The following is a 25,778-nucleotide window of genomic DNA, read 5'->3' as shown; positions in this document are numbered from 1 at the left end:
GACAAAACGATTATCTTTCCACGGTTTAGTTCGCAAGGTTAAGCAGAGCGACTAAAAGGACCTATTCTAGCTTCTCTTCAGACCTTTCTATAACATGTCTGAAACGAGCACAAATAGTGAATTAGAGACAACTACAGATGACAGCTGGAAATATTCAAGTGAGTATACACTGAACCAGAAGTGGAAGAATACCTATAGAGTATATATATATATGCCTCAGTTGGGCCTTTATTCAGGTGCTATATAAACCGCATAGTCAATGTGGAGGTATTCTCTCCTGGAATACATTCGAACAGACTTATATGTAAAAGAGTCAGAAATAGCTGGGTGGCTATTTCTGACGAAATGGCTGCTTTGTGAGTAAAGTTAGTTGACAGGTTTTAACAGGTTTCAACAGGTTTGCGAGCTGGATATTGCTAGTAGTTGCAGGCACAGAGAGATGAGAATTCAAAGCCTGGGTAGTTAGCACACCGGATATTTTGCCCATAACTGGTCAAATTATCTCTATTTGTAGTATAAACAAAAGATCTCTGTTAAGTAAATTCACCTTGACCGTTGTTTTATCATTTTAAATGTGTATAGCAATATACTTAATTCATGTATCACCATCTCTAGTGTATGTATCACTATCCATTGTGTATGTACCACTATTTCTCGGGTGTGTATCATCATCTCTGTGGTATATATCACTATCTCTAGTGTATGTTTCACTATCTCTGGCATATGTGCCACCAACCTTAGGGCATGTATCACTATCTCTAGTGTATGTTTCACTATCTCTGGCATATGTGCCACCATCCTTAGGGCATGTACTACCATCTTTAGTGTATGCATCATTATCTCTAGTATATGTATCACCATTCCTGAAGTATGCATCACTATTCCTAAAAAATGTATCACCATTCTGGTGTATGTGTCATCTTCTCTGAAATATGTATGACAATTCTAGTGTACGTATCATTAAAATGTGATATCGACCACCATATTTAATGCATGCATGACTAGTCTGACTATATGTATTACTACTATTATTATACTACTATTATTATTCATAGTATGCACATCAGCGCTTTTAATATGCATGTTTTCACTACTTATTGGTATATCATCATTTTAGTGTACAAACTATCATCATTGAAATATATGCCACTATCCTATCCCAATTACATACATGTATATTGCCATTCCCAACGAACATATCATCATTTCCTATATATGTACCATCATCTATGGTGTTACAAGCTGTCATGTATATATTAGCAGTACTGGTGTGCATAGCACCTTTTCTGGTGCGTGACCATCGTTCTTACTTTATGAAAAGCCAAGATTGTTTCAAACACTATTCCTAGTATAGCTTCATCACTTCTAGAACATTCCTTACCAGCATCACACATATTATCATTAATAGTATATGCTGTGGTGAATCACCATCGCTATATAAATATAGTGTTAAATATAGTGCATGTACCACATAGTCACATCAACATATACGGTATATGCATATGGCACCATCTTCAGTAAACAAGATTATTATGGCCGGTATATGTAGCCCTATTCCATGTGTCGTTTCATATTATTTAACAGTTCTCATTTTATGCCACCATTTAGTGTGAACCACCATTCTTGGTGTTTTCTTCTACTTCCAATATGTAAAATTATTTTAGTGAGCAGCAACATTCTTAGTATCCATCACCATCCATAGAGTGTACCGCCATCCTTAGTATCCATCACCATCCATAGAGTGTACCACCATCCTTAGTATCTACCGCTATCCATAGAGTGTACCGCCATCCTTAGTATCTACCTCTATCCATAGAGTGTACCACCATCCTTAGTATCTACTGCTATCCATAGAGTGTACCGCCATCCTTAGTATCCATCACCATCCATAGAGTGTACCACCATCCTTAGTGTCTACTGCTATCCATAGAGTGTACCGCCATCCTTAGTATCCATCACCATCCATAGAGTGTACCGCCATCCTTAGTATCTACCGCTATCCATAGAGTGTACCGCCATCCTTAGTATCCATCACCATTCATAGAGTGTACCGCCATCCTTAGTATCTACCGCTATCCATAGAGTGTAGCGCCATCCTTAGTATCTATCGCCATCCATAGAGTGTATCGCCATCCTTAGTATCTATCGCTATTCATAGAGTGCACCATCACCCTTGAAGTGGAACAACACCAATAGTGTTTTTACCATTCCTAGGGTGTACCATCATCTTTAGTTTGTACAAGCCTTTAATTTTATACAATTATCTCTACAGTGTAATATTTTTTCGTATGTGTACCATTGTCTTTAGGGTCTACCATTTTTTAAGTATGTAAAGTTATTTGTAATGTGTATCATAATTTCTGGTGTGTACCATTATTCCTAATTTGTTCCGCCCTCTCTTGTAAGTTCAACTATTCCTTGTGTGTTTCACCATCTCATGTGTGTTCCACCATTTCTTGTGTGTACCCCCTTCTTTCGCATGTACCATTTTCTCTAGTTTGTACCACTACCACTAGTTTGTACCATCACCCCATTTGGTGTGTATATCATTATCCTTAGTGTGTTCCACCATCTATAGTATGCAGGACCATCTCTTGCGTGTACAACTGTGTTTATAATGTACCACCATCTCTGGTGTGTACCATTATCCCTAGTGTGTACCACTACCTCCGTGTATGCTCAATATTCCACTTTCTCTTGTCTGTTCTACCATCCATGGCGATACCACCAACTCTGTGAGCTCCATCAGCCCTTGTGTGTATCACCATCCCTTAAGTGTACTACCATCTCTGGTGTGTACCATTATCCCTAGTTTTTTGCCCTCCCTTGTGCGTTCAACCATTCCTTGTGTGTATGACCATCTCATGGGTGTTCCACCATTTATTGTGTGTACCTCTGTCGCATGTACCAATTTATCTAGTTTGTATCCTTACCACTAGTTTGTACCATCACCCCGTTTGGTGTGTATCATTATCCCTATGTTGTTCCTTCATCCCTTGTGTTTACCACTGTCTCTGACGCTTACTATTTGTCCTAGTATCTGCCAGTATTCTTAGTGTCTACCACCCTCTCTAATGTGCATTAGCACTCTTTAAACCACATCTGGTAAAACCTCCAGAATGGTTTCTTCATCAGCCTGTCAACTACCAACGTAATCTCCTGACATCTTTTAGTTTATTAAAAGTTCCGTCCCGGTGATTAACGAAATATCTTCTGGTGATGGGTTAGTAGGTGGAATATTTTTTGTTACCATGTTTTGTCAACAGATACTAAAAAACTACTTCATCACACTTCACTGAATAATCTCCATTGGTGATGCATTCCTTTCTCATGCCTATGGTACAGAGTGGCATGGGCTGTGCTTACAATTGGTTTGTCATCTCTGCCATTGATTCGGCCTATATTTCTGTAGCAAGTTCTCAGTTCCTATTGGCAAGCACTCATTAAGCCTGTTTCATAAACCAGAGTGTGACGGAAGCATGGTACCAGTAGACACTCTTCTGAAACATTCTGTATCTTGTTGTAGTTCTGCCAGAGATCAATAAAGGATGTCTAGACTGTATAAAAGAGGTAAGTTAAATGTACAATCACATGCTGCATCATAATTACAGTTCGACTAACTTTGTGTACAATGACGTGTAGTTGACTTACCCTCACTCGCAATTGCCCCATTCAATTGATTTACTTTCACCAGTAAAGACATACATACATGTAGGCCTACATTGTGTTAGTTAGGCCGTATGTTATTTTGCCTACAATAGAGCTTCACGATTTCCAAAAATCATCAGTCGATTCAATATTTTTAATTTGCAATGTCGAATCGAATCGCGATATATGGCGAGTCGTCAAATTATTGACGTTTCGTGACATATTGCGATAATATTACTATGGAAAAAACCTGTACATTGTAATTTTAACTATTGCCAATAAAGTACTATATATATATATAGGCCTACATTTTTGGTAATATTTATTTGCATGTTTTAACTTGAAAAGAAACTATTTTGTGCTCATGATAATTAGAAACATTCATCTCATGAATGTCAGTGTGAGTGGAAAGCCATGAAATGACCTTATTATGAAACTAGAAGGTCCATACATTTTAGTTCCATTATCGTTCACTCTGAAAATCAACAGTTATGAGATAAATCGCCATTACACAATTATATCGTTTAAACGATTGTTATTATAATAACCCTTGCCGAGGTCAAGCTTAATAAGCCAAACTCAATTGTCGCTTCATCTGGCTGATGCTCTGTGAGAAAAGCTGGCCTTTTTCGTAGACATTTTAAGTTGGTTTCATAGTTGATAACAGCGTTACGTTCAGGTTACAGCGTTACGGGTCTCTATTCTGTCGGTCTCTTTGTAACTATGTAAGTCAAAATTGCCCTTTTTGGTTATCCGAGTTTTTAACTGCGATCATTTTTTGTCGAATTTAATCTTGAAATATTTAAAAACCGTTGAAGAATAAATTACCATCTCACAACTTTTCCGCAGTCTAACATTGTTTCGGTTGATTTGTACTGCTGGAGTGATAATTATGTTATTGTATTACTTTATTGGCAATAATTTTATTTCAAGTAAAAATGTTTTTTGAATCATGTCATACAACAATAATGAAACGTAAAAAGGAAAAAGGGCAGCAGTTAACCACTAAAACCAAATAAATGCTTTGATATTTAGCGTTTAAAATACGTTTTCTCTGCTAAGAAAATGGATATTAGGTGGAAGCTTGTTAAAGGAGCTAGCAATGATATTTTCAAAATAATTGTTAGATGTTATATGGGATTTATTCGTATCACATAAGTTGAAATTAGTTGAAAACCTGTAACCCTCCTGTAAAAACGAGAAGACAAACCATGAAAAAATTTAAAACCTTTAATTGAAGTGTAAAATAGACATTTAGCAAAAGTAAAGTAAGAAGCCATGTTGATAAGTTGTAACAAGTCTGTAACAATATATCATTCAGCTTATGATTGGTCAGTAATTCCAGTCAGCTATGTGATGATTGGTCAGTAATCAGAGGATGTCATAGACATTGAAATAGTAAAAGGTGTAGAACTGTGTAAACTGATTTCATACCAAATTAATATCAACAAGTGAAATTGAAAGTAATATCTTCATTGCATAGCAAAATATGCTACTTGTTTTACTTTACCAAGTACCAAAAAGGCAAGTTGGTAAAAATTAATTTAATTTTGTGATACTTGCTTCTGCATTTCTGCCAAAGTAATGCCAATCTTTACTATTATGAAAGCCGTGTTCGCTCGTCCGGTTGAAGATTGGCAAAAAACTTTGGATCATACAGAATTTGATTTCTCAACTTTCGGTATGGTAGCGTGACACTTCCACACCTTTAACAATTGACCACTCACTAGTATTTCAGAATAATTGTACGTATAGTGGTTACACCTGACGATCTATCACAACAAGTGAAGCTGCCAGGGTATAAGTCTTTACTATGGTAAGAGCTGTTGGTGTCTGGTCTGTCTGAAGCCACACTGAGATTGGTAAAAAAAGATTGGTTTTATATGGATTTGAACTCATAACTTTCAGCTTGATAAATCAAAGCTACGCCACCTACGCCAACCAATCAAATCGCTGAGTTTTGAAATATTGTGCACTGGACTGCCATGGTAGTGGTTTATATAGAAAATAAAGTTGAAGGATGAAAAGATAACTATAGCTGATATTTAATTTTATAATATTTTATCTAAACAATATGTTTCAGATCTAATATTTAAAATTTTTCATTGCCATTCCAAAATTACAGAACCTTCCAATTTAATTATTAATTATTATTGTATAACATTCTGATAACCAGAAGATATTTAATGACCTTTTTTAAAAAGGTTAGACAAAGACGCTAGACTATGGAAGCTAAACTATGGAAGCAAGTTTAAAAAGCAACCAAAGATACACAGCCTCCAAAGTTCTGTATAAAACTGGTATTGTTTAGTCAAGAGATATACATACAATAATATACATATATGCCATCGTTCAGATATATTGCAGCACTTCGGCATTTCCATATACGGTATCTGATTATAACAGAAAAGCTCTCAATTATTTCCTAGTGAGAAATAGACTTTGTTAGCAGTAAATCTTAAACATGACACTTCAGTATATCTGACAATATATTTTTAGCAATGGCTGCCTAAATGATAAAAGAAAGCTATCCGTCTTCTCTTGAAAGAGATCTTTTTTTATTACATAATTTAAATATAGTTCTATCATGACATCATAACACGGCATCATGACATGACACTATGACATGATGTCATGTCGTAACTAATCATAAGTGTGACATGATACCTTCAAGGAAGGTATTTTGTTTCCATATGACAATGCGTACGGTTTACTTCGCATACCCTATTATGCTAACATCAGCTGTACTCCATAGCAAACTTAATGAAATTAAGAGAACACTAGTCAGTTGCAAGTAGACAGTGTTTAATAATCACACCTTTTCCATATTCACCAGCGAGTAGTCACATACTAGCTGAATTCCTGTCTAGGTTGAGGCGAAATACAATAATGCGACGCCATTCGGATGCATCTACCATGATTGGCAAAAGACGGTAGAATCGGACCGTAATAGATGTGGGTCATACTCTATCTCAGAACTATACTATGAGAGGTGTCGAGACCGACTGGAATATGACTATATTGGTGAGTGAATATTCACAATTGTTCCACCGGAACATGACTCTACGTTCAGTGAGTTACAAGTGTACTGAGCTGGTCATCATGCCTAAACTTGCCTTCAAGCTGATTAACCTGAATTTTGAGCAAAATTTAAAAAGCTAAAGAAATTTAAGCAATTATACCATGAACTTAATCTATGAAAAAATTTTAATTTATTATTTTCTCGAATGCTTCAGAAGTTAAGACCAAATTAGACAAATTTACAACAATTGAATTTTTTACAAACACATTATTAAACATTGTCTACAGGATTCCTGCTGTAATTGGCAGTGTGACCCGATTAAATGTTGCTCAAAGTCTTTGTCTTTCAACAGCCAATCAGGTTTTACTAGTTTCTTACTAGTTTTGCAATGAGTTAAAGGAGGATATACACTTCAACCTAAATTAATTTAGGTTGAAGTGGATATCACCGAGTTAATGGTTTATGTAGTCTATGATTACATGTATGACTTTGACCTCGACACTTGCTTGTCACACACTCATTTATAGAATACTAGCTGAATGCTTGAAGTTGCATGGGTATTAAAAACATCTTATAAACAGTGGCAGGTAATGTAGTTGCCATTGACAAATTTGATTGAGCTAGTATTGCTAATTTGCTAATAAGGACCATGAGAGCAAGCTTTAGTGATGTTGCGCATAACGCAACATAGTCGCGAGATCAAATCTTCAGTGATACGGATTTTTCATTGCTATATTTTAATCGCTATAGCTGGACAGACAGACAGACACCGAATGACGATAACAAACTTTGAGATTTATATAAATAGAATAGATAAAGTGAACTTGCTTGTTGCAGCAGAACTTCTAGTTTTTAATGTTGAGCTTGCCAGTTGGCGAACAACTTTTAACCTATATGGTATGGCGCCTTACAGCGCCTCGCCTTACGTGTTCACAACTCGAGTTGTACAACTCGAGTTGCCGTGTTGTACAACTCGAGTTGCCGTGTTGTACAACTCGGTCTAGGTTTTTGATGAACTCGAGTTGTGTTACGCAAAACTAACACGGGTTCATAAAGAAAGCAAAGTGAGTAATTGGGGTGTCTCATTTACAGAAATTTAATAATAATAATTTAAATATGTATACATATTTAAATTATATACATTGGCGAGATTTGCGCATATTCATTTCTATAAATATAAAGAGACAAAAACAATTGTAGAATGTAAAAGGCAAACTAAAAAACAATCTATATGAGAGCCGAGCAGCAAAATTTTTTTCCCAAACAGGTTTACATACGGCAGTAAAATTTTGGCTCATGATTGGCTTTAGTAATTGAGTTTTAGTAATCAAAACCTACATCATTACATTGAAAGTCAATAGTTATAATTAGAGAGGAACACAAAATTCCAAAATTGTATTCAAAATGGCTTAAATTATTGAGTTTTAAGTGAGCGCCTCTTACGTTTTAACAGCACTTTTTGAATGATAACATCAGTTTCGCTACGTTATTTAGAATTTTGTGTTCCTTTCTAATTATAACTATTGATTTCTAATGTAATGATGTAAGTTTTGGTTACTAAAATTCAATTACTAAAGCCAATCATGAGCCAAAATTTTACTGCCATATGTAAACCTGTTTGGGAAAAGGAAATTCGCAGCCAGCCGGGCAACTTCTTTTTCAAATGAAAAAAGAGTCATCTCTAGAATCTGACAAGAAACTGAATGAACACCGAAAATGAACATAGAAATTATTTCAACGGCGTTTAATGATGCACAAAAAATTCCATATAGCTAGAGAAAATGAAACGATGAGATGTTCTCAAGCCGAGTTGTTGAACTCGAGTTGCTGTTGAAAGAACTCGGCTTGGGTTTTGATGAACTCGAGTTGTGCAGCTCGAGTTGTACAACTCGAGTTATATTTACAAACTCGAGTTGTACAGCTCGAGTTGCAAACTCGGCACACTATAATTCGCCATTAGTTCTAGTTTTACAGTACATACATAGTTTAATTTCTATTAGCTAACGGGTGCCTATTGATATACCATTGTTAATATAACCAGATCTACGGTTATTCTACCGTAATACCAATATATTGCACCTTACTTTTGAAAAGTCGTGTTGCGCGTTCATAACTCGAGTTGTGCAACTCGAGTTGATCAACTTGAATTGTGAACGCGCAACGCGAGGCACTGTAAGACGCCATATATATGGATCCTGCGACCAGTTTTAGCCTACTTTATGATAAATTATTTGATCACTAGATTTTCTAAGATGTTTTCAAATTTTTTAAGCAGGTAGGTGTATGGAGTACATATATATGACACTCTAATTCTAATCGCCTACTTCTTGCAATAGTTGAAGAATTTCAGTAGTGGTTATGATGAATGAGAGACAAAATGAGAGGCTACAACCAGGTTGGGTTGGCCTTATTGGCTGTGACATAGCGTATGATCCATTAAAAACCATGGCCTGAGATCTGCGTTAAGATTTTGTGGGCTAAGATGCATCTACATGGCAGATGCTTCTGGTGAATGTGAATTTATTGTTTGTCAAATCAAGGGGGGTTGTAGGCGGGAGAATTTTTGGGCTGAGGGCATCTATTTATCAGTTGGGTTTGAAATCTAATAAAACTGATTACTGGCTATATGCCAAATAGGGAGGGAAAGGGGGTGATAACATCTTCTAATCAATTTAGGTTTGTAAGCTAAGAAAACTGACTACTTGCTATACGCCAGATGTTTTTAGTTATTTCTTTGTTTAATTCACCAGAGGGGGGGTCATCCGCTAATCAATAGTGTAACCTGTGTATTTATTGGATATCACTGTAAATAGAGGACAACTTCAACTCGATGGATGCGGGTTTATACGGTATACTACTTTTGCATGCTCACCTTATAAGGTTGTGGATAGAAAATCTGAAAGCATTCTACACAATATTACAGTTAAAACTGTATTTCTATCTGACCTCTGCCTCACCCCTTATAAGCATGCAATGTGGGCGATGTGTAGCCTCGAGGCTACACCATTCGTAATGTCTGTAGATGTGGTAACAGGTTTCAACTCATCAGAAAGCTGTGCTAAAGACGAGGAATGCGCAAGAGACTGCGTGTTCAAATATGTGAACGCCGACAGAACGGTCGACTGCAGAAGAGGTAACACCGGCGACAGGTTGTGTGTAGACTATGGCATTATTCACGCATTCAAAGAGAATGCGTGCAGTCTGAGGATTACTTCTGGCACATCCGGTAGGTTATAGGTTAGAGATTATAGGTTAAAGGTTACAAATTTTCTTGAGTAAAACTGTCCATATTTTGTTTGAATAAAAATTTAATGATTTCTTGCTTATTAGGTTATAGGTCAAAGGTGATGTGGAATATTTTATATTGTACACATGGAGGCTTTTCACACTTGTATATGTGACATTTATTGCTTTGTGCGTTTCCATTATACAGGGTCGGGCTTGACGCTATGCATTACATTACGTACAACATAAAGTAGTTGGTTTTTGTTTTAAACAGGTTGAGGGAAGCTGGTTGTTCTGTGCTCATGTTCTCTTGCAATAAAAACTGTGTAATATCACTCATCCTGATCTTGCTTCATTACACAGGTTATAGGTCAAAGGTTGCAAGTTTTTTGAGTAGAACAGTCCATATTTTGTTGAAGTAAAAAAATTGATGAACTTTTCTTTATGATAATCAATAGAGGCAAATTCAGGCAATGGTTTGGAAGTCCAGTCTTGAAGCGGCCTTCATACTTCCTTGTGGTTACGTCTCATTTAACTCCTTGCTGTGTTTAACTTTATCTGCTTGTAGTACTAAACTGGGTCATTTAACTAATTATTCGTGTTTGACTTTGGATAGCATCTCATTTAGCCTGTGGTCAAGCTAAACGCAGTTCGGTTAGATGTAGCCAGAGCTCTCATTTTATTAATTAAATTACTCTTAGTGAATGCAGTATACACATTATTTTTCTCCTAATAGTCGTTTAATCGTAGTTCGGAACAGATGATGAATATGCAAAGAACAAATTAAAACCCTGCAATCCTTTTTTAAATACATGCCTACTTTTAGTATTAAAATACATGTAATTATTTATGTCCAGATATAGAGATATATGCAGGCTATATGGAAGACACTTGTGGCATAGCAAATCCTCCCATAAGTACAACGGCACCCCCAACTACCAACCCCGGTGAGCTTCTTATAAATCACTTCTTAGTACTGTAGGTCCTATATTAGCCTCCTTTTATCAAAATCATCATGTGATTCAAAGTTAAACTGAGCAACTTGTTTTCTTATAGAGGGTGCTGAAGCTAATCTAATTGGCTTAGCAAACCCACAACCGCCTTCCAACAAAAACTTGGTTTTTGCCCAAATAAAAGCCTGTGATCATAAATTATGTAGGCTTACCTTATGATCTAAATTTGAAGATGAACCTACCCAAAATTCTAGAAAATTTTATCAGAAAGTATCGGTATTTCTTTATCAGTTGCAATTGTTTTTGATGTTTGAGGGGATCTGACTGCCGGGATGTTTCAAGATTAAAATCGACAAAATGTCATCGCGGTTAAAATGCTCAACAGAAAAATACGAGCCGTAATGATGTCACTAGTTGACATCTTTGCGATAGCTGATATCGGTTATTGTGTTCAAGTTACAGTATTATGCGTCTCTATTCTGTCAGTCTCTCTGCAACTGTAGATGTCATTTCACACTTTCACTTGATAGGAGTTTTTAATTACAATTTTGATATTGAAACGTGTTGGCAGTCGGATCACCTCAAACATCAAAAACAATCGCGAATGATAGAAACAAACTGATAACTTCTGATAAAATCTATGACAATTTTGTGTAAGTTCATCTTTTAAGTCGTACAAAGATTTCTTTACTCGTAAGAGGGCTGTATAGATACTATATACATCCAACTCTTTACTCGTAAGAGGGCTGTATAGATACTATATACATCCGACTCTTTACTCGTAAGAGGGCTGTATAGATACTATATACATCCAACTCTTTACTCGTAAGAGGGCTGTACAAATACTATATACATCCAACTCTTTACTCGTAAGAGGGCTGTATAAATACTATATACATCCGACTCTTTACTCGTAAGAGGGCTGTATAAATACTATATACATCCAACTCTTTAATCGTAAGAGGGCTGTATAAATACTATATACATCCAACTCTTTACTCGTAAGAGGGCTGTATAGATACTATATACATCCGACTCTTTACTCGTAAGAGGGCTGTATAAATACTATATACATCCGACTCTTTACTCGTAAGAGGGCTGTATAAATACTATATACATCCGACTCTTTACTCGTAAGAGGGCTGTATAAATACTATATACATCCGAATCTTTACTCGTAAGAGGGCTGTATAAATACTATATACATCCGACTCTTTACTCGTAAGAGGGCTGTATAAATACTATATACATCCAACTCTTTACTCGTAAGAGGGCTGTATAAATACTATATACATCCGACTCTTTACTCGTAAGAGGGCTGTATAAATACTATATACATCCGACTCTTTACTCGTAAGAGGGCTGTATAAATACTATATACATCCAACTCTTTACTCGTAAGAGGGCTGTATAAATACTATATACATCCAACTCTTTACTCGTAAGGGGGCTGTATAAATACTATATACATCCAACTCTTTACTCGTAAGAGGGCTGTATAAATATTATATACATCCAACTCTTTACTCGTAAGGGGGCTGTATAAATACTATATACATCCGAATCTTTACCAGGGATTTTCATCCCTATTTAGAGTTTAAATAATTTGAGCCAAATTGATACATCTATGATATCCGACTTGGAATTGCTTTAAAAATTTCAGATATAGTGCTTATATCACCCTCTTGATTTTAGCTCTATGTTACTCTATGCAAAGAAACTCGATAACATTGTACATTTAGTTTACAGCTGCCAATCTTTAGGAATATATAGAAATAAGTTACTAAGAGCCACATCCTCCTTTTCATTTGATTTGCTTTAGACTTGTTGTAGACTTATATGCATACCACATGCATTCCTAGCATTGATCGGGTAATAAAGGTCTGCACAGACAATTTATTTGTATTTAACTTATAACAACAGTTACCATTCTAACTTCCAAACTTCATATCATGAGAGAAGTGTTTTGTGCAGTTTAAATAAGTTTAACAGACAAGAATTTCTGTGACGATAAAGAGCTTTTGGAATGCCATAAAAACAATAATCAAAGAGCAAAAATAAAACAACTGTAAAGGTTTTCTAACTTTGCCAAACAGCTGTAACTCTCAAACTTCATATCATGAAAAAAATGTTTTGTGCAGGTCAAATAAATTAAGAAACAAAATAAAACAAATAAAAGTGTTTAAATGTAAATGTGAAATACCAAGTAATAGCTAAATTAAGTCTGTTTTGCTACGATTACAATAAGAGATGACTCGGTAATGATACAATTAATACGAACTAATAAAACGAAGTAAAACTTTTGAATATGCCGATTTAATTTAGCTTTAGACTTGTTGATCTCACTTGTTGATGTATATTGCATATTGACCATTTTCATACTCGAATCAATCAAATAAATGACGGAAATGTGGAATAGATAGATGAATTCTCGTTATCCTCTAGGTAATAGGTTTATGAGGATAAACTTTATAAAACAGTTTGTTTTTTATGCTGGTTTAGGAACAACCATCGGGATATCATCTGCTGTTGCTGTCCTTGTCCTTGCTCTTCTCTTTGGAGTTCTTTGCTATTGTCGACGAAGGCAACGACGAAAAAGAAGGCAGCCAGCTAGTTCAGGTTAGTACTTTCAAACTTACGGAGTTTTCGTGTGATAGTCATACATTAAAGATTTCACCACGCGATCATTCGTCGACCAGTATAGCGACCTTTAATACAATCATGTTGGTAAATGTTTGGCAAAAACATACATTACCGTCGACGAAATAATAGCTCAAATGTCAAATTTAGCGTTATAAAGCTCAGTTTATTTGTGAGAAACAAGTAAGATTTAAAAGTGGAAACGCTTTTAATTTTTCTAAGTATGAATGCATTGTTTGTTTGATTAGCGAGAGATCTTAGTTGGACATGGTTCAGTACACAGAGTACACTGACAATTCATCAGTGTTTACGTGAAGCAATGATTTTACAGATACAACATGGCTTCACAAAATTTCTCACACATCAGAGATATTACAAATTAACTAATTCTTTTGGTGCTACTGATACAAAACTGTGCCACAAATTCAGCATATTATAGTACTTCTACGAAACGAGGATTTTTCAGTAACTAACATACAACATCCACATTTGTTCAAGAAGCACAAATTTGAGCATCTTATAGAAAAATTTGTATCTTAACTCAATCAAGTATGTGCAATGATCAAAGCTTGGCCAGATAACAAACCACGATTGCACAATCAGGCATGCTTGCCTCATTTGAGCGAGAGCCATTTCCATAGTAACATAAAGTAGTGAGGAAATCTTGAGCAATATTCGCTCCAAATAGTGACTTCCGACAAAAGTGTTGACACGGCGAACTAGTCAATGGTCAGAAACGACTGTACGAGGCGTTTGCGTGGTCTGTTTTATTCGCGCCATCTCTAAATATGGCCGATTCAGACCAACTCTGAGCAACTGGAGGCAGTGAGAAAGAAACAGATGAATAGCTATTTTAAATTCAAATTAAATTTAAATTCAGCATTTACGTTGATCTGTGATCCAACGCGACAGTTTTTACCAAAAAAAACTTTGAGAGCCAACGCTTAGTTGACCTTGAGAACGAATCTTTACAGGATCTAGTTTTGTCCGGGTTGCCACACTTCTCCAAAATTTTACTAGCTGTTTTGTCTGACTCACTGATTCAGTTACTAACATTGTCTATTCTGAACATCATTACTTTCTCGTGAACAATTGACTTAGATCTAGCCACATCCAATAGGAAGGCGACAAAAGCTGTAATTGCCAAATAAAATTGATCCTCTCCGTAAATGACGATTTGATGAAATCTAACATTGCTTGATCTGCCACAACGATCTGCTTGAGCAATCGATGAGCTTGAACAAAATTTTAGTAGATTTTAACAAACAATATCGATATTTTTCTATCATTTGTGATTGTTTTTGGTGTTAAAGATAATCTGACTGCCAGGATATTTTAAGATTAAAATCGACAAAACTTGAGGTTAAAATGCTCAGATCAAGTGAAAGTATGATTATGATATCTATAGCTGCAAAGGGATGGACAGAATACAGACACACAATGCTTCAACTTGGGCACAATAGCCAATATTAACTATTGCAGCGATATCAAATAGTCACGACATTTTGCACATATTTTTCTTCTGAGCGTTTTAACCGCGATCAAGTTTTGTCAATTTTAATCTTGAAACATCCTGGCAGTCAGATCACCTCAATCATCACAATCGCCAATAATAAAAAATACCAATACTTTCTGATAAATCTACTAACATTCTGTAAAAGTTCAGCTTCAGTCGATGTATTACTTTGATGAAGATAGGCCCTATTTACCAGCCATTATAAGTGCAAGTATTGCTTGATCGCCAGAAAGCCTTAACTGATCTATCATTTTAGTCCAAACAAATTTCCTTACAAAGTTTTGTTGAAGGTGTGTGTTCGTGTGAACTACGCATAAGGAAAGTATTGCCACCCCAGAGTGTTTGCAAACAACAGTGACAGGCATTCCTGAGCACTGCATCAAACGGCTGATACAGAAGATGAGTAACGAGCAGTCACATTGCCTGTCCTAAACCTGCTGATTGATTTGGCGGATCAGAGTAGTTGTCACTCTGGTTGCCTATTAGTCAGATGCAGAGAACTAACACCATTCCACTGCGTATGGCTTACAGCATTCTGTGAAGTCTTAATACCTTAAGTGCCTGGTACTAAGTATTCGCTCTTATAACGGCTGGTATATGGGGCGTTTCCTCATCAGAGCATTACATCGACTAAAGCTGAACTTATACAGAATGTTAGTAGATTTTATGAAATAGTATCGATATTTTTCTATCATTTGTGATTGTTTAGGATGTTTGAAGTGATCTGACTGCCAGAATGTTTCAAAATTAAAATCAACAAAACATGATGATGGTTAAAACGTTCACAATGAGCGAAAGTGCGATTATGACATCTATAGTTGCAAAGAGATCAACCAAATAGAGACGCCTACTGCTCTAACTTGGACGCAATAGCCGATATCAACAATAGCTACGATAGCAACTAGTGATATCATTTCGCATGTATTTTTCTTTTGAGTTTTTCAAGCGAGATCAATTTTTGTCCATTTTAATCTTGAAACATTCCATCACTTCAAACATAAAAAAATCGCAACTGATAAAAGAATACTGATAATTTTTGATATAATATAATAATAATAATAATAATATAATAATCTACTACAGCTTGAGTAAGTTCATCTTTTACACCTGCAGTAGATGGTTTCACTCGAGTCTATAAAGTAGTGACATCCAGTGTGCCCGAAGATGTGTGAACAGGTGGACATACAGCAAACAACATCAGAAGATGTGGTTGAGAAAAGCAACCGATGTGGAAAAGGTTACAACCAAATGCCTTTGGTCATGATCAACTCGATTCATTTAAGGGCAACCAGATATCACATCCGATTGGACAACTTATTTTTGTTGAATCTAATATATACATTTTTCGTCTATTAAATGTTGGTTCAATCGTAATTCAGAACAGGGCATACGAAAATGCTTGACATTGAGACAGAAATTTTCATCAAGTTCATGAGTTTGGGTCGAACTATTGTGCCAACTTTGTGCAAACTGCGGTTGCTTCCATGTCTCTAAAGTTTTTTTGGTTGTCAAATGACGAGTTTCTTTTGAGTATTTAGGAATTTTAGGAGCTTAGTTATTGATCGATAGAACTTTGCAACCCAGTCTCAGGTTGTTTATCGAGTCGTATTGAGAATATTATGGAATTTCCTTCAGAACGAAGCACAACCAACAACTATGCAATGGACCCTGGCTGCCGACTAAATATGCTCCCATCCTTTGATATTACAACGGCATCTCCAGAAATACAAGAAATGGTGAAAGGAAAGATAATATCGATTATGGACATAGAGCTCTTAGAAGAAATCGGACGAGGTGAGTAAATTGATAATATTTTTTTACTTGGTTCCAAACTCATCGAACGCAAAGTAGTACAACATCAGAACATGTTTGACTGATTTAAAGAGTAGACAACTGCTAATATCTTGTCACTTATCGTACTTTACTGTCTCTCTAAATAACAGTATATATTTAAAAGAAAGGACAATAGAGCGATGTGCACGTGACCTTTACCTTTATTGTCAGGTCAGTTTGGAGTGGTTCGTAAAGCGTACTGCTACACAAACCCAGAACACACATACAAAGTTGTGGTTGCCATGAAAATGGTTCGCGTTCAGACTCTTGAAAGACAGGAGGAAGAGATAAAAAACCTACTGAGAGAAGCAAATATTATGAACACGTTTGATCACGTGAATGTGCTCAATCTCATCGGTATCGTCTGGGAGCCAGGAGAGCAACCAGCTGTTGTATGCCCTTATATGGGCAAGGGAAGCCTGCTGGACCTCATTAAAAAGTCTGAAATTGTAAGTATAAAGTGGATGGCTTGTACAACAATGAAAAATTTTTTATTTTGTTTTTTTATGTAGCGCAAGATGACTAGGCTAAATTATCCTGATTATCCTGCTGAGAAATATATTTTTAGAATAACAAGACAATCATATATTTCCTCTTTTAACTGTCAACATGGTGAGTGGGCTTATTTGATAGCTGGTTAATTGATATGATGAATCATACACCTTGAAATAAAAACCTTTTTTATACACAAAGCTCCTAAACAAGCTTAGTGTATTAATAAAACATATTAAAATTACAAAAATAGACACTTTTATATATCCATTCATCAAGAATGGCAAGAATTAAAAAGCTTAGCTACTGACCTCTTTGTTTATGACAATATTTACTAAAATATTAGCCATGTTTGTCTGCCTGTTTGAAGCCATATTTGGAAGTTAAGATAAAAGATTGCATGGTCGAGGGGTCAAACCCACAACAAGTGGGTTGGCTGCCTTACACACTAACACCTGTGCTATTCTTTCACCGTCAATTGTGTTATAATTATTGTGCATATAATCATTTTTTGTGCTTCATTGAAATACCTCACAATCTGGCAGAGTAGTATTACAATTAAAAAAAAGCAAAGCTACTACTGGAAAGTGAAATCATTTTAAAATCCAAAATATTTCATAAGAATAATTTTTTAAATCATAAAAAGGTATTTCATTTAAGTTTGTAATATTTTAGTATTATCATACATATGCTAGTATATTATTACGTTATTACAGCCTAACAGTATTATAATTTGTGACCTTTCAATCCTACTACACTAATAATAATAAATTATACAAAGACTATTCAAATATATAGTAATACTACTGAATGCTCGGTGTTGCATGGGTAATAAAATAATTATCTAATGAATCTTTACTAAAACAATTTCTTATTTTGGGCTAGCTTAACAATCGTTACGCATAACGGCCAACAGTGCTAGTTATTAACCTCAAGCAAGCGCTTAAGTGTGAGTATTTTAACCAATGTAATGACTATTTGCCTACCTAAGCTGCAATTCCGTGTAGCTTAATGGTTAAGTTCACCGCCTCTAAATCTGGAGGTTCCGAGATCAAATCTAATGTCGCGTTGATTTTTCATTGATATAACTGAACACAGGGTTTAACTACTTGTAAAAGACAACACTGAGAGTCATATAGGTAGATGCGCATCTAAAAATTGTCCGTCAGTAACGCGGCCCAAAATCAGAACACAACGACTTTAAACGACAATGAATATATTTCAACTTCTGCTTGTATATTTGACTTATAATTAGTATCATGATAAAAACCTAGCCTGCCAACCTTGATGTAAAAGCGTTAAAACTAAGATGATACACTAAACATCAAATGTATGTGATAGATATTTCTAGAACAAATGCTACTGGATTAAAAAACTTCTATAGAAATTGTTCCAGGAATGTAAATACAAATTGGATGTAAACTAGTAATAATAGATATTCTTGAAAGCAATATTTATTTATCTTCGTGTGAGCAGTAAAACATGGTGTAGAATACCTCCTTACAGCTGCGAGTAGCTAAACATGACAGAAAAACTCCCTTCCCTTTTGATCAACTAAACACCATCTGCAGCAGTTAGCTAAAATGATCATGGTTATGTCATATCTCTTCCTTCCATTCTACCTACACCTCCCACCCCTTTTTTAGCTTTGTGATTAATTGTAGAAATTCTCTCCTATGGACTACCTAAATTTTGTGGTGCAAATGGCTGCAGGATTGGAATATCTTGAAACTAAGAACTTTGTCCACAGAGATATTGCTCTACGTAACTGCCTGTAAGTATGTGTTTATACGTGTAGATGTATTTGATAGCCAGTTTCTGGGTGATAAATAAAACTGTGCTTTATGAATAGCACGAAACCTAAAAGACATGGGGGGGATTCAGTACTTGTATCGACTGACACTTGGAACACTTTCGGATTCTCTGCGCGTAGCCTAGAAAAGTAAAAGCCTGTGCACACTATCGCTCAAATCAACGATTAGCTGTGTGATAGACCACAAGGATTAGCTGCTTTGACACCAAAACCAACGATAAGGTGTATACACTATAAACGATTAACTATTGGTGACTGTTAACCAACAACCAATAAAAATTACGAATTTTTATTCCTGATGTTGCGAGTCCTTCTGTTATTTTAACATAGATTTTTTGGCATCTCAGAAACACCACTTGGATCTGATGCCGTCTACAAAGAGCCAATCAAGATGCTAAAGTTGATTGGCTTTGGTGTCAAAGCTCAACACTTTGAAAGTCTATTGCGTCGACTACGTTGGGCGCTCATCGGAAAATGACGTCAGAGCAGCTAATCTATGTGGTCCATTGCACAGCTAAACGTTGATTTGAGCAATAGTGTGCACGGGCCTTGAGCTTAAACAAAAGTAAACAAAATATTTACCATGGAGCAGAGCACACAACTGTTTACTGTCACACACACACGCCCATAAAATTTGGAGTTATCTTTTACATGATTCTTTTATCGAAATTGTGACCTACAAGGTCACAAAAGACAAGTCCCTTGTACCTAAAAGGTACAAGGGACTTCATAACATATACCGAACATTCTAGTTACATTATATGGCAAGTCTTTGGTTATTGTAGCCTATAAACTTTTAAACATTTATAAATACCTCAGGCCATGAATTTGTATGATTCATTGTCACTATTACTATTCATTATCATTATGGATCATTCATTATCATTGTCAAATGACCCTTTCTGTCTTGGTCATCATGTAGCATCATGTGCGCCTATTAAAGTGAACATTACTGCATTTCTCCTAAATAATGAAGGGTATGCAATTGGAACCTGAGTGCCTCATATGTAACCAATTGCGTACACAGACAGTAGTGAATCAAATCACTTTTGATCACCTATAGACGCCCATAGTGAGCGCTCACCACGACTGACACTTTTTTTATTGGGAACACTGAACAACCAATGTTTGCCATGGTTGACACCTCGTTGCTTGGTGACCATGATAGTCAGTGATCAATGTCACTAAAATATTATTGTCAAGTTGCTGTAGTTTGTTGTGAGTGATCCTTTATGACACGAAGACAAGGATAGTTACATGTATTTTGCTTCATTACCTGGTGACACTAAAAGTCAGGGCATGCTATGACTGATATGCCATCTCCTGGGTACAACTAAAATGCGATGGTTAGAGTCAGCATTTGAAGTGACTGTGAATTGAATGAATCATATAGCCAAGCGCAAAAATTACATTGAGGATTTGTGTTTCCAGTGTTTGTGATAAAATAAATACATGTATTAATTCCTACAAACCGCAGTAACTATTTTTGTGTTTCATTGGAATTTGCACCAGCTGCATCCATATAGCATGACTACGCAAAATTCTTTTGCAATATTTCAGAAGCTCATTGTATTCATATCGGTGATGTTCACTTGTAAATGCTTCATTGCTGTTTATGACACCGTACTTTAAGCAACTACAGCTAATTCTGGTTAACAAACATCTTTGCTCAAGAGTAGCAGCTATGACTTGCGAAATTGTGCTTATATAAAAATAGCCTCTGCATGCTTACGCTTAGATAAATATCTATGCATACACCAAAATACCAACAATGTTGTCCAATGACACCAAGAAATAACGACTCTATTAGACATCACCCAGTAGATATGCATTAGTCTTAATATTGACCGCCTCCAAGGTTTTTGCAATAAATATTCTTTTGCAATAATTGTGTGTATGTTCTGCTTAGTTTACCTTGAGTCTAATTTTATCTTGTGGTCAGCTTCGGTTTGCTAAAGCGCATAGCTGTCAATCTATTTCTCAGTAACCTGCTTAATTATAGGATTCACACATTAAAACCTAACCTTGTATACACAAGTGAGTTCTCTGATCCTAGATCATATTAACAACTTTCCACGGACTATATCAGCAATCAGGGCAGTACAACTCCTGAACTGAATATCACTTTGCGGCTCTAAGCTTGTAGAACTCTATGACACGAATACCAATTAAACGAAGTAAATAGTTTCTTACACCCTTTCAAAAAAGTGATGTTTTAGAACTGAAAAAAGAATCCTTGTAGTATACGTGTATAATAAAGCGTGTGTATTTGTTATGAATAGAAAAACAAAAAGATTTAGTGTAAAACTCTTGTTGCTGAGAAGAAGCTTTTTAGCTTTGTACATTTTCGATCCTCCATGACCAAGAGTTTCAATCAGTGTGTCATTAAAGATTCACTAGTTTTACCTTCTAATGCTCCTGAAGTTTGTTGTCTGACATAGTTTTCATGGTATATAACTTAACAATATTTTTTGACACCCGGTTAACCAACTCAAGGGCTGAAACTTAATTTCAGAAGAATGCTACGAGCTTGAACAGCCGAGCTTTAAAGCTTCCACTACTTTTAGCAAAGCTTTTTAACCGTTACAACAGGCCCATATTTCTCTTTTCAGAATCAGTGACTTGTATGTGCTAAAGATTAGCGACTTCGGATTGACGAGAGACATCTATGACAGTAAGATATATGAATGCAGTGACATTGCTGAGAAACGACTGCCATGGAAATGGCTCGCTCCTGAATCTATTAAACAAGGTTCATTTACACACAAGTCAGATGTGGTATGTTATCGCGATATCTCACTCATATGGTTTATACATCCTGTGTAAGTTCTGGATAGCCTGTGACATCTACAACATTTAATTCTATTAGCCATGAAATACTGACCAAAAACATTCTTTGGCCAAAAACATCCTTTTCTGAGGATCTCGGCGGGGTATCTGGAGTGCTTTTTTGTGATTTTGTTTCTGCCATCCTGCAGGCGCTCAAGCAAGTGTTGCCATCAGCAGTATTAAGCGACAGAATTAACTTCTAAAATAGCTACAACTAATGACCAATGCTAGTTGTTAACCAGTAATATTGCAACTCTATTATATGGTTGTGAAACCATATATATAACCATTATATGGTTATATATAATTATGTGAAACTCAATCGTTTCACAAATTGCCAATGTTCAAAGAGAAGATAACTCTGAAATTTAATAAGATATGAAGGTAGAAATGCACCTAAGCTATTTATTTTATCTCCCTCACATAGAGCTAGCCAAACAAAAATTACTTATTTCAGAATCAAATTCAAATATGCTTAACCAAATGCAAAGTTAACGGATTTTACAAAAATTGCTTGGCACAAACTTAACTCATAATGTATTCTTGAGAGTCAAGCCCAAAGCAAAGGGTATATTTTATTCCCTTGCCAAGTCTAATAAACAAATTCAGCATATATTCAAGGAGTGGACATTGCCAATGCTCTCTACACGTGATATGATCCTGAATTGTAGTGGTCATTTGGTGTTACTATTTGGGAGCTTTATGCTGATGGGAGTTCACCCTATCCTGCAATCGGTAACCTTACTGTCCTGCAGGATTGCCTTGATGCAGGCTACAGACTCTCCAAGCCTGATAAACTACCCTCAAACTTGTAAGCATTTTTCTTAGTTCTTTTATTTCAAATACAGTTGACGCTCCTACAAGGTACATAAATCTCCTACTACATTTACATATATTTCACGTTACGTAAATAATTTATGTAAAGTTTTTGCTTAAAACTACATAAAAAATTCTATATAATGTAACGTGTCAAGTCAGCGCAGATTCTCAAATTAGATTTAAATAATGAAAACCTTAGCTTTAGAGTTAGCCTTAAAACATCGTTTTCTCTCTTGCCACACACTCCAAGGATAAAACGACTTATAGGGGTATTTCTATGGTATATACCAGTACCCTGACAGTATAGTGTACTGTGAGACATCATCAAGTGTGCCAATAAAGCGAAAAGAATGAGTTGCTGTGGAAGTATTCAGAAATACTTAAAGGTGATTGATTGGTACAGGCATTAGAGTCTCGGTATACCAAGCTGAATGTCATGAGTTGGAGTCTCATTGTTAGCTATCTTTTACCGTAACCTGTAACCCTGGTGACGAATAGATGGACAGCTCCCGTTCTTATTATAGTAAGGATAGATTTGTGCTCTTCTTTATTTTAGTCATATAAAACACTTTTGATTTTTTTATGCAGAATAGAACTTGCTGTCTAGAGAAATTAAAGTAAATTGACATTGAAGGTGTGCACTCCCCTCAACTTAACGTAAAATTACCATAATAATGGACCATTAACCGAATGAATGAAATAAGAAAGAAGTTGTTGATACAAACCAATAATACTACAGTTACTAGAAAGTCATTAAATTAGAAAATCAAGTTTAGTTTTTCTCTTTTAATATGGCCGAAGGGGTGAGTTTGGAAAGATCTTGGAACAGATTAGGCAATTTACATGAATCTTACTGTTCATATAACATAGAATCCCTATAATTTGAACATTCCTGGAACGAATCATTTATGTGGTAGGAATGCCTACACACCTTCAAAAAGCCTCTGTTGTAGGTGGTAGTATGCCACCCCTTTTATCATATCTCACGCTCTAGTCACCTAAGCATAGCAGCTAATACTACAGTCATACCTCTCTAATAGCTGATGTACCTTGCCTTACCAGTAACTGATGGTAAACTATCAACCCTATAGTAGCAGATACCACAGCAGCACCCCATGACCCCATCCAGTAGCTAATATAACGGTGCTTCAAGCGATGTATGGTTTAATAGAAATGTTGTTCACAGGTATGACCTTATGAGACTTATGTGGAATCACGAACCTTCCTTCCGACCCTCATTCACTGAGCTACATACAGCGATCAAGACATATATCTTGAGTGAAAATGGAGCCAACGAATACTCTTACACCATACAAAAAGACCCAAGCAAGGTAGTGAAGGTCACGCCAAATGATGACCCCTCTCTAGAGTATATGCAGCCTATAAGGAGACAACTACAAAGGGATTCCAATGTGTACGCTGACCTATCCGATTCCCATAAAGTGCCAGAGCCAGAAATTTACAGTTAATATATGTGATGTACTATTAACCAATCATACACCTTAATTATTGTACATACTGTAGAATACGGAACATTTTGTCCAATACTTCAAATGGTCATTTTAATCTAGCAACCACAAGGTTGATCAAACTATAATTTACTCCCAATGCAGTTGTTTATGATCATTGTATTCTTCATGGAAGCTAGCGTTTTTTTGGCAATTAGCCATTGAAAGAGGTTAAATACTACAGCATTCATTCACCAATAGACTTTTAGCTTGTCTTGCCAAAATTTTTTCTATTGTGCTGTGTGTACGGATAGCATGGAGTAGCCCTAACTGCAACAAAGAATTTTTTACAAATCAAGGCTTATTATATGATGCGTCATCTTTTCTATATTACAACCATTCCTGAAGTGGAATGTGCTGCAATCCCAAAAACAAGTGTTACTGATTTCTGTGCACCTTTGTCAGTTTTTGAAAATGTTTGGACACATTTAATCTTGAGCTTTATATCAATTGCTTTCTCATTCATTTTTTGATCTGATTATTTTACACCATTCAGATATGAGAAATATATACTAGATGCCCAGTTTTGTACTTGTAAATGCATACAAGATTTAGGTTGTACCTCACTTGAAGATATAGGCCTATATTTAATTGGCCGTGTGAAATAAAAAAATCATGATTTGAAGCACTTGCTAGTGTGGGTTTTGGGCAAAAGCAAATTATTTAGGTTATGATGAATCCAATTATTATAAATCCGTAAGTTTAGAGCTTCAAAGAATCAATATATGAAATACTAACTCAAACCAAAGCAAATAGATTGCAATATATATGACCCTGCATGTTCTTGCTTTCAACAATTATCTATGTGTACAATTCTATCAGTGCTCTTTGAGCTTAGAGAAGTCAGTTGTCCACATTTGCAGTTTGAAGTAGTCATACACAACCTGTAGTGTTGCAACAAAGGAAATCACATTGCTATGACCTACAGTCGGTGTCTAATTAAATCTGTCATTTTGTGACTAATTGACTAAATACCGGGCTCAAATATAGTTTCTAAAACAACAACAGACCCGATATAAACTGAACTACTCGTTTATCTAGCAAAGGCCTATGCAAAATGGCATGGTAGCTATTGGGCGCAATAGCCAATATTAACTATTGCAGCGATATCAAATAGTCACGACATTTTGCACATATTTTTCTTCTGAGCGTTTTAACCGCGATCAAGTTTTGTCAATTTTAATCTTGAAACATCCTGGCAGTCAGATCATCTCAAATATCAAAAACAATCGCCAATAATAAAAAATACCAATAGCCTACTTTCTGATAAATCTACTAACATTCTGTATAAGTTCAGCTTCAGTCGATGTATTACTTTGATGAAGATAGGCCCTATTTACCAGCCATTATAAGTGCAAGTATTGCTTGATCGCCAGAAAGCCTTAACTGATCTATCATTTTAGTCCAAACAAATTTCCTTACAAAGTTTTGTTGAAGGTGTGTGTTCGTGTGAACTACGCATAAGGAAAGTATCGCCACC

General features: G+C 35.8%; 1 protein-coding gene across 2 annotated transcripts; it reads left to right on the top strand.

Annotated features, from left to right (window-relative positions):
* LOC137394599 (uncharacterized) lies at positions 1 to 24,488 on the top strand. Of its 2 annotated transcripts, none has more exons than XM_068081334.1 (12): positions 1 to 158; positions 3,527 to 3,570; positions 6,519 to 6,672; positions 9,705 to 9,896; positions 10,753 to 10,842; positions 13,351 to 13,467; positions 16,640 to 16,798; positions 17,009 to 17,286; positions 18,994 to 19,103; positions 21,755 to 21,920; positions 22,643 to 22,782; positions 23,977 to 24,488. In XM_068081334.1, the coding sequence occupies exons 1-12, from the start codon at positions 95 to 97 to the stop codon at positions 24,257 to 24,259; spliced, it is 1,797 nt and encodes a 598-aa protein (XP_067937435.1). In that variant the 5' UTR covers positions 1 to 94; the 3' UTR covers positions 24,260 to 24,488. The 2 variants fall into 2 exon arrangements, with proteins under 2 accessions (XP_067937435.1, XP_067937434.1); XM_068081333.1 differs by having other exon boundaries at positions 9,693 to 9,896.
* Positions 24,489 to 25,778: the final 1,290 nt, after the last annotated feature.

The sequence above is a fragment of the Watersipora subatra genome, chromosome 4 (genome assembly GCF_963576615.1).
Source record: "Watersipora subatra chromosome 4, tzWatSuba1.1, whole genome shotgun sequence".
NCBI lineage: Eukaryota > Metazoa > Bryozoa > Gymnolaemata > Cheilostomatida > Watersiporidae > Watersipora > Watersipora subatra.
This window is presented reverse-complemented; position numbering and strand designations above follow the sequence as displayed.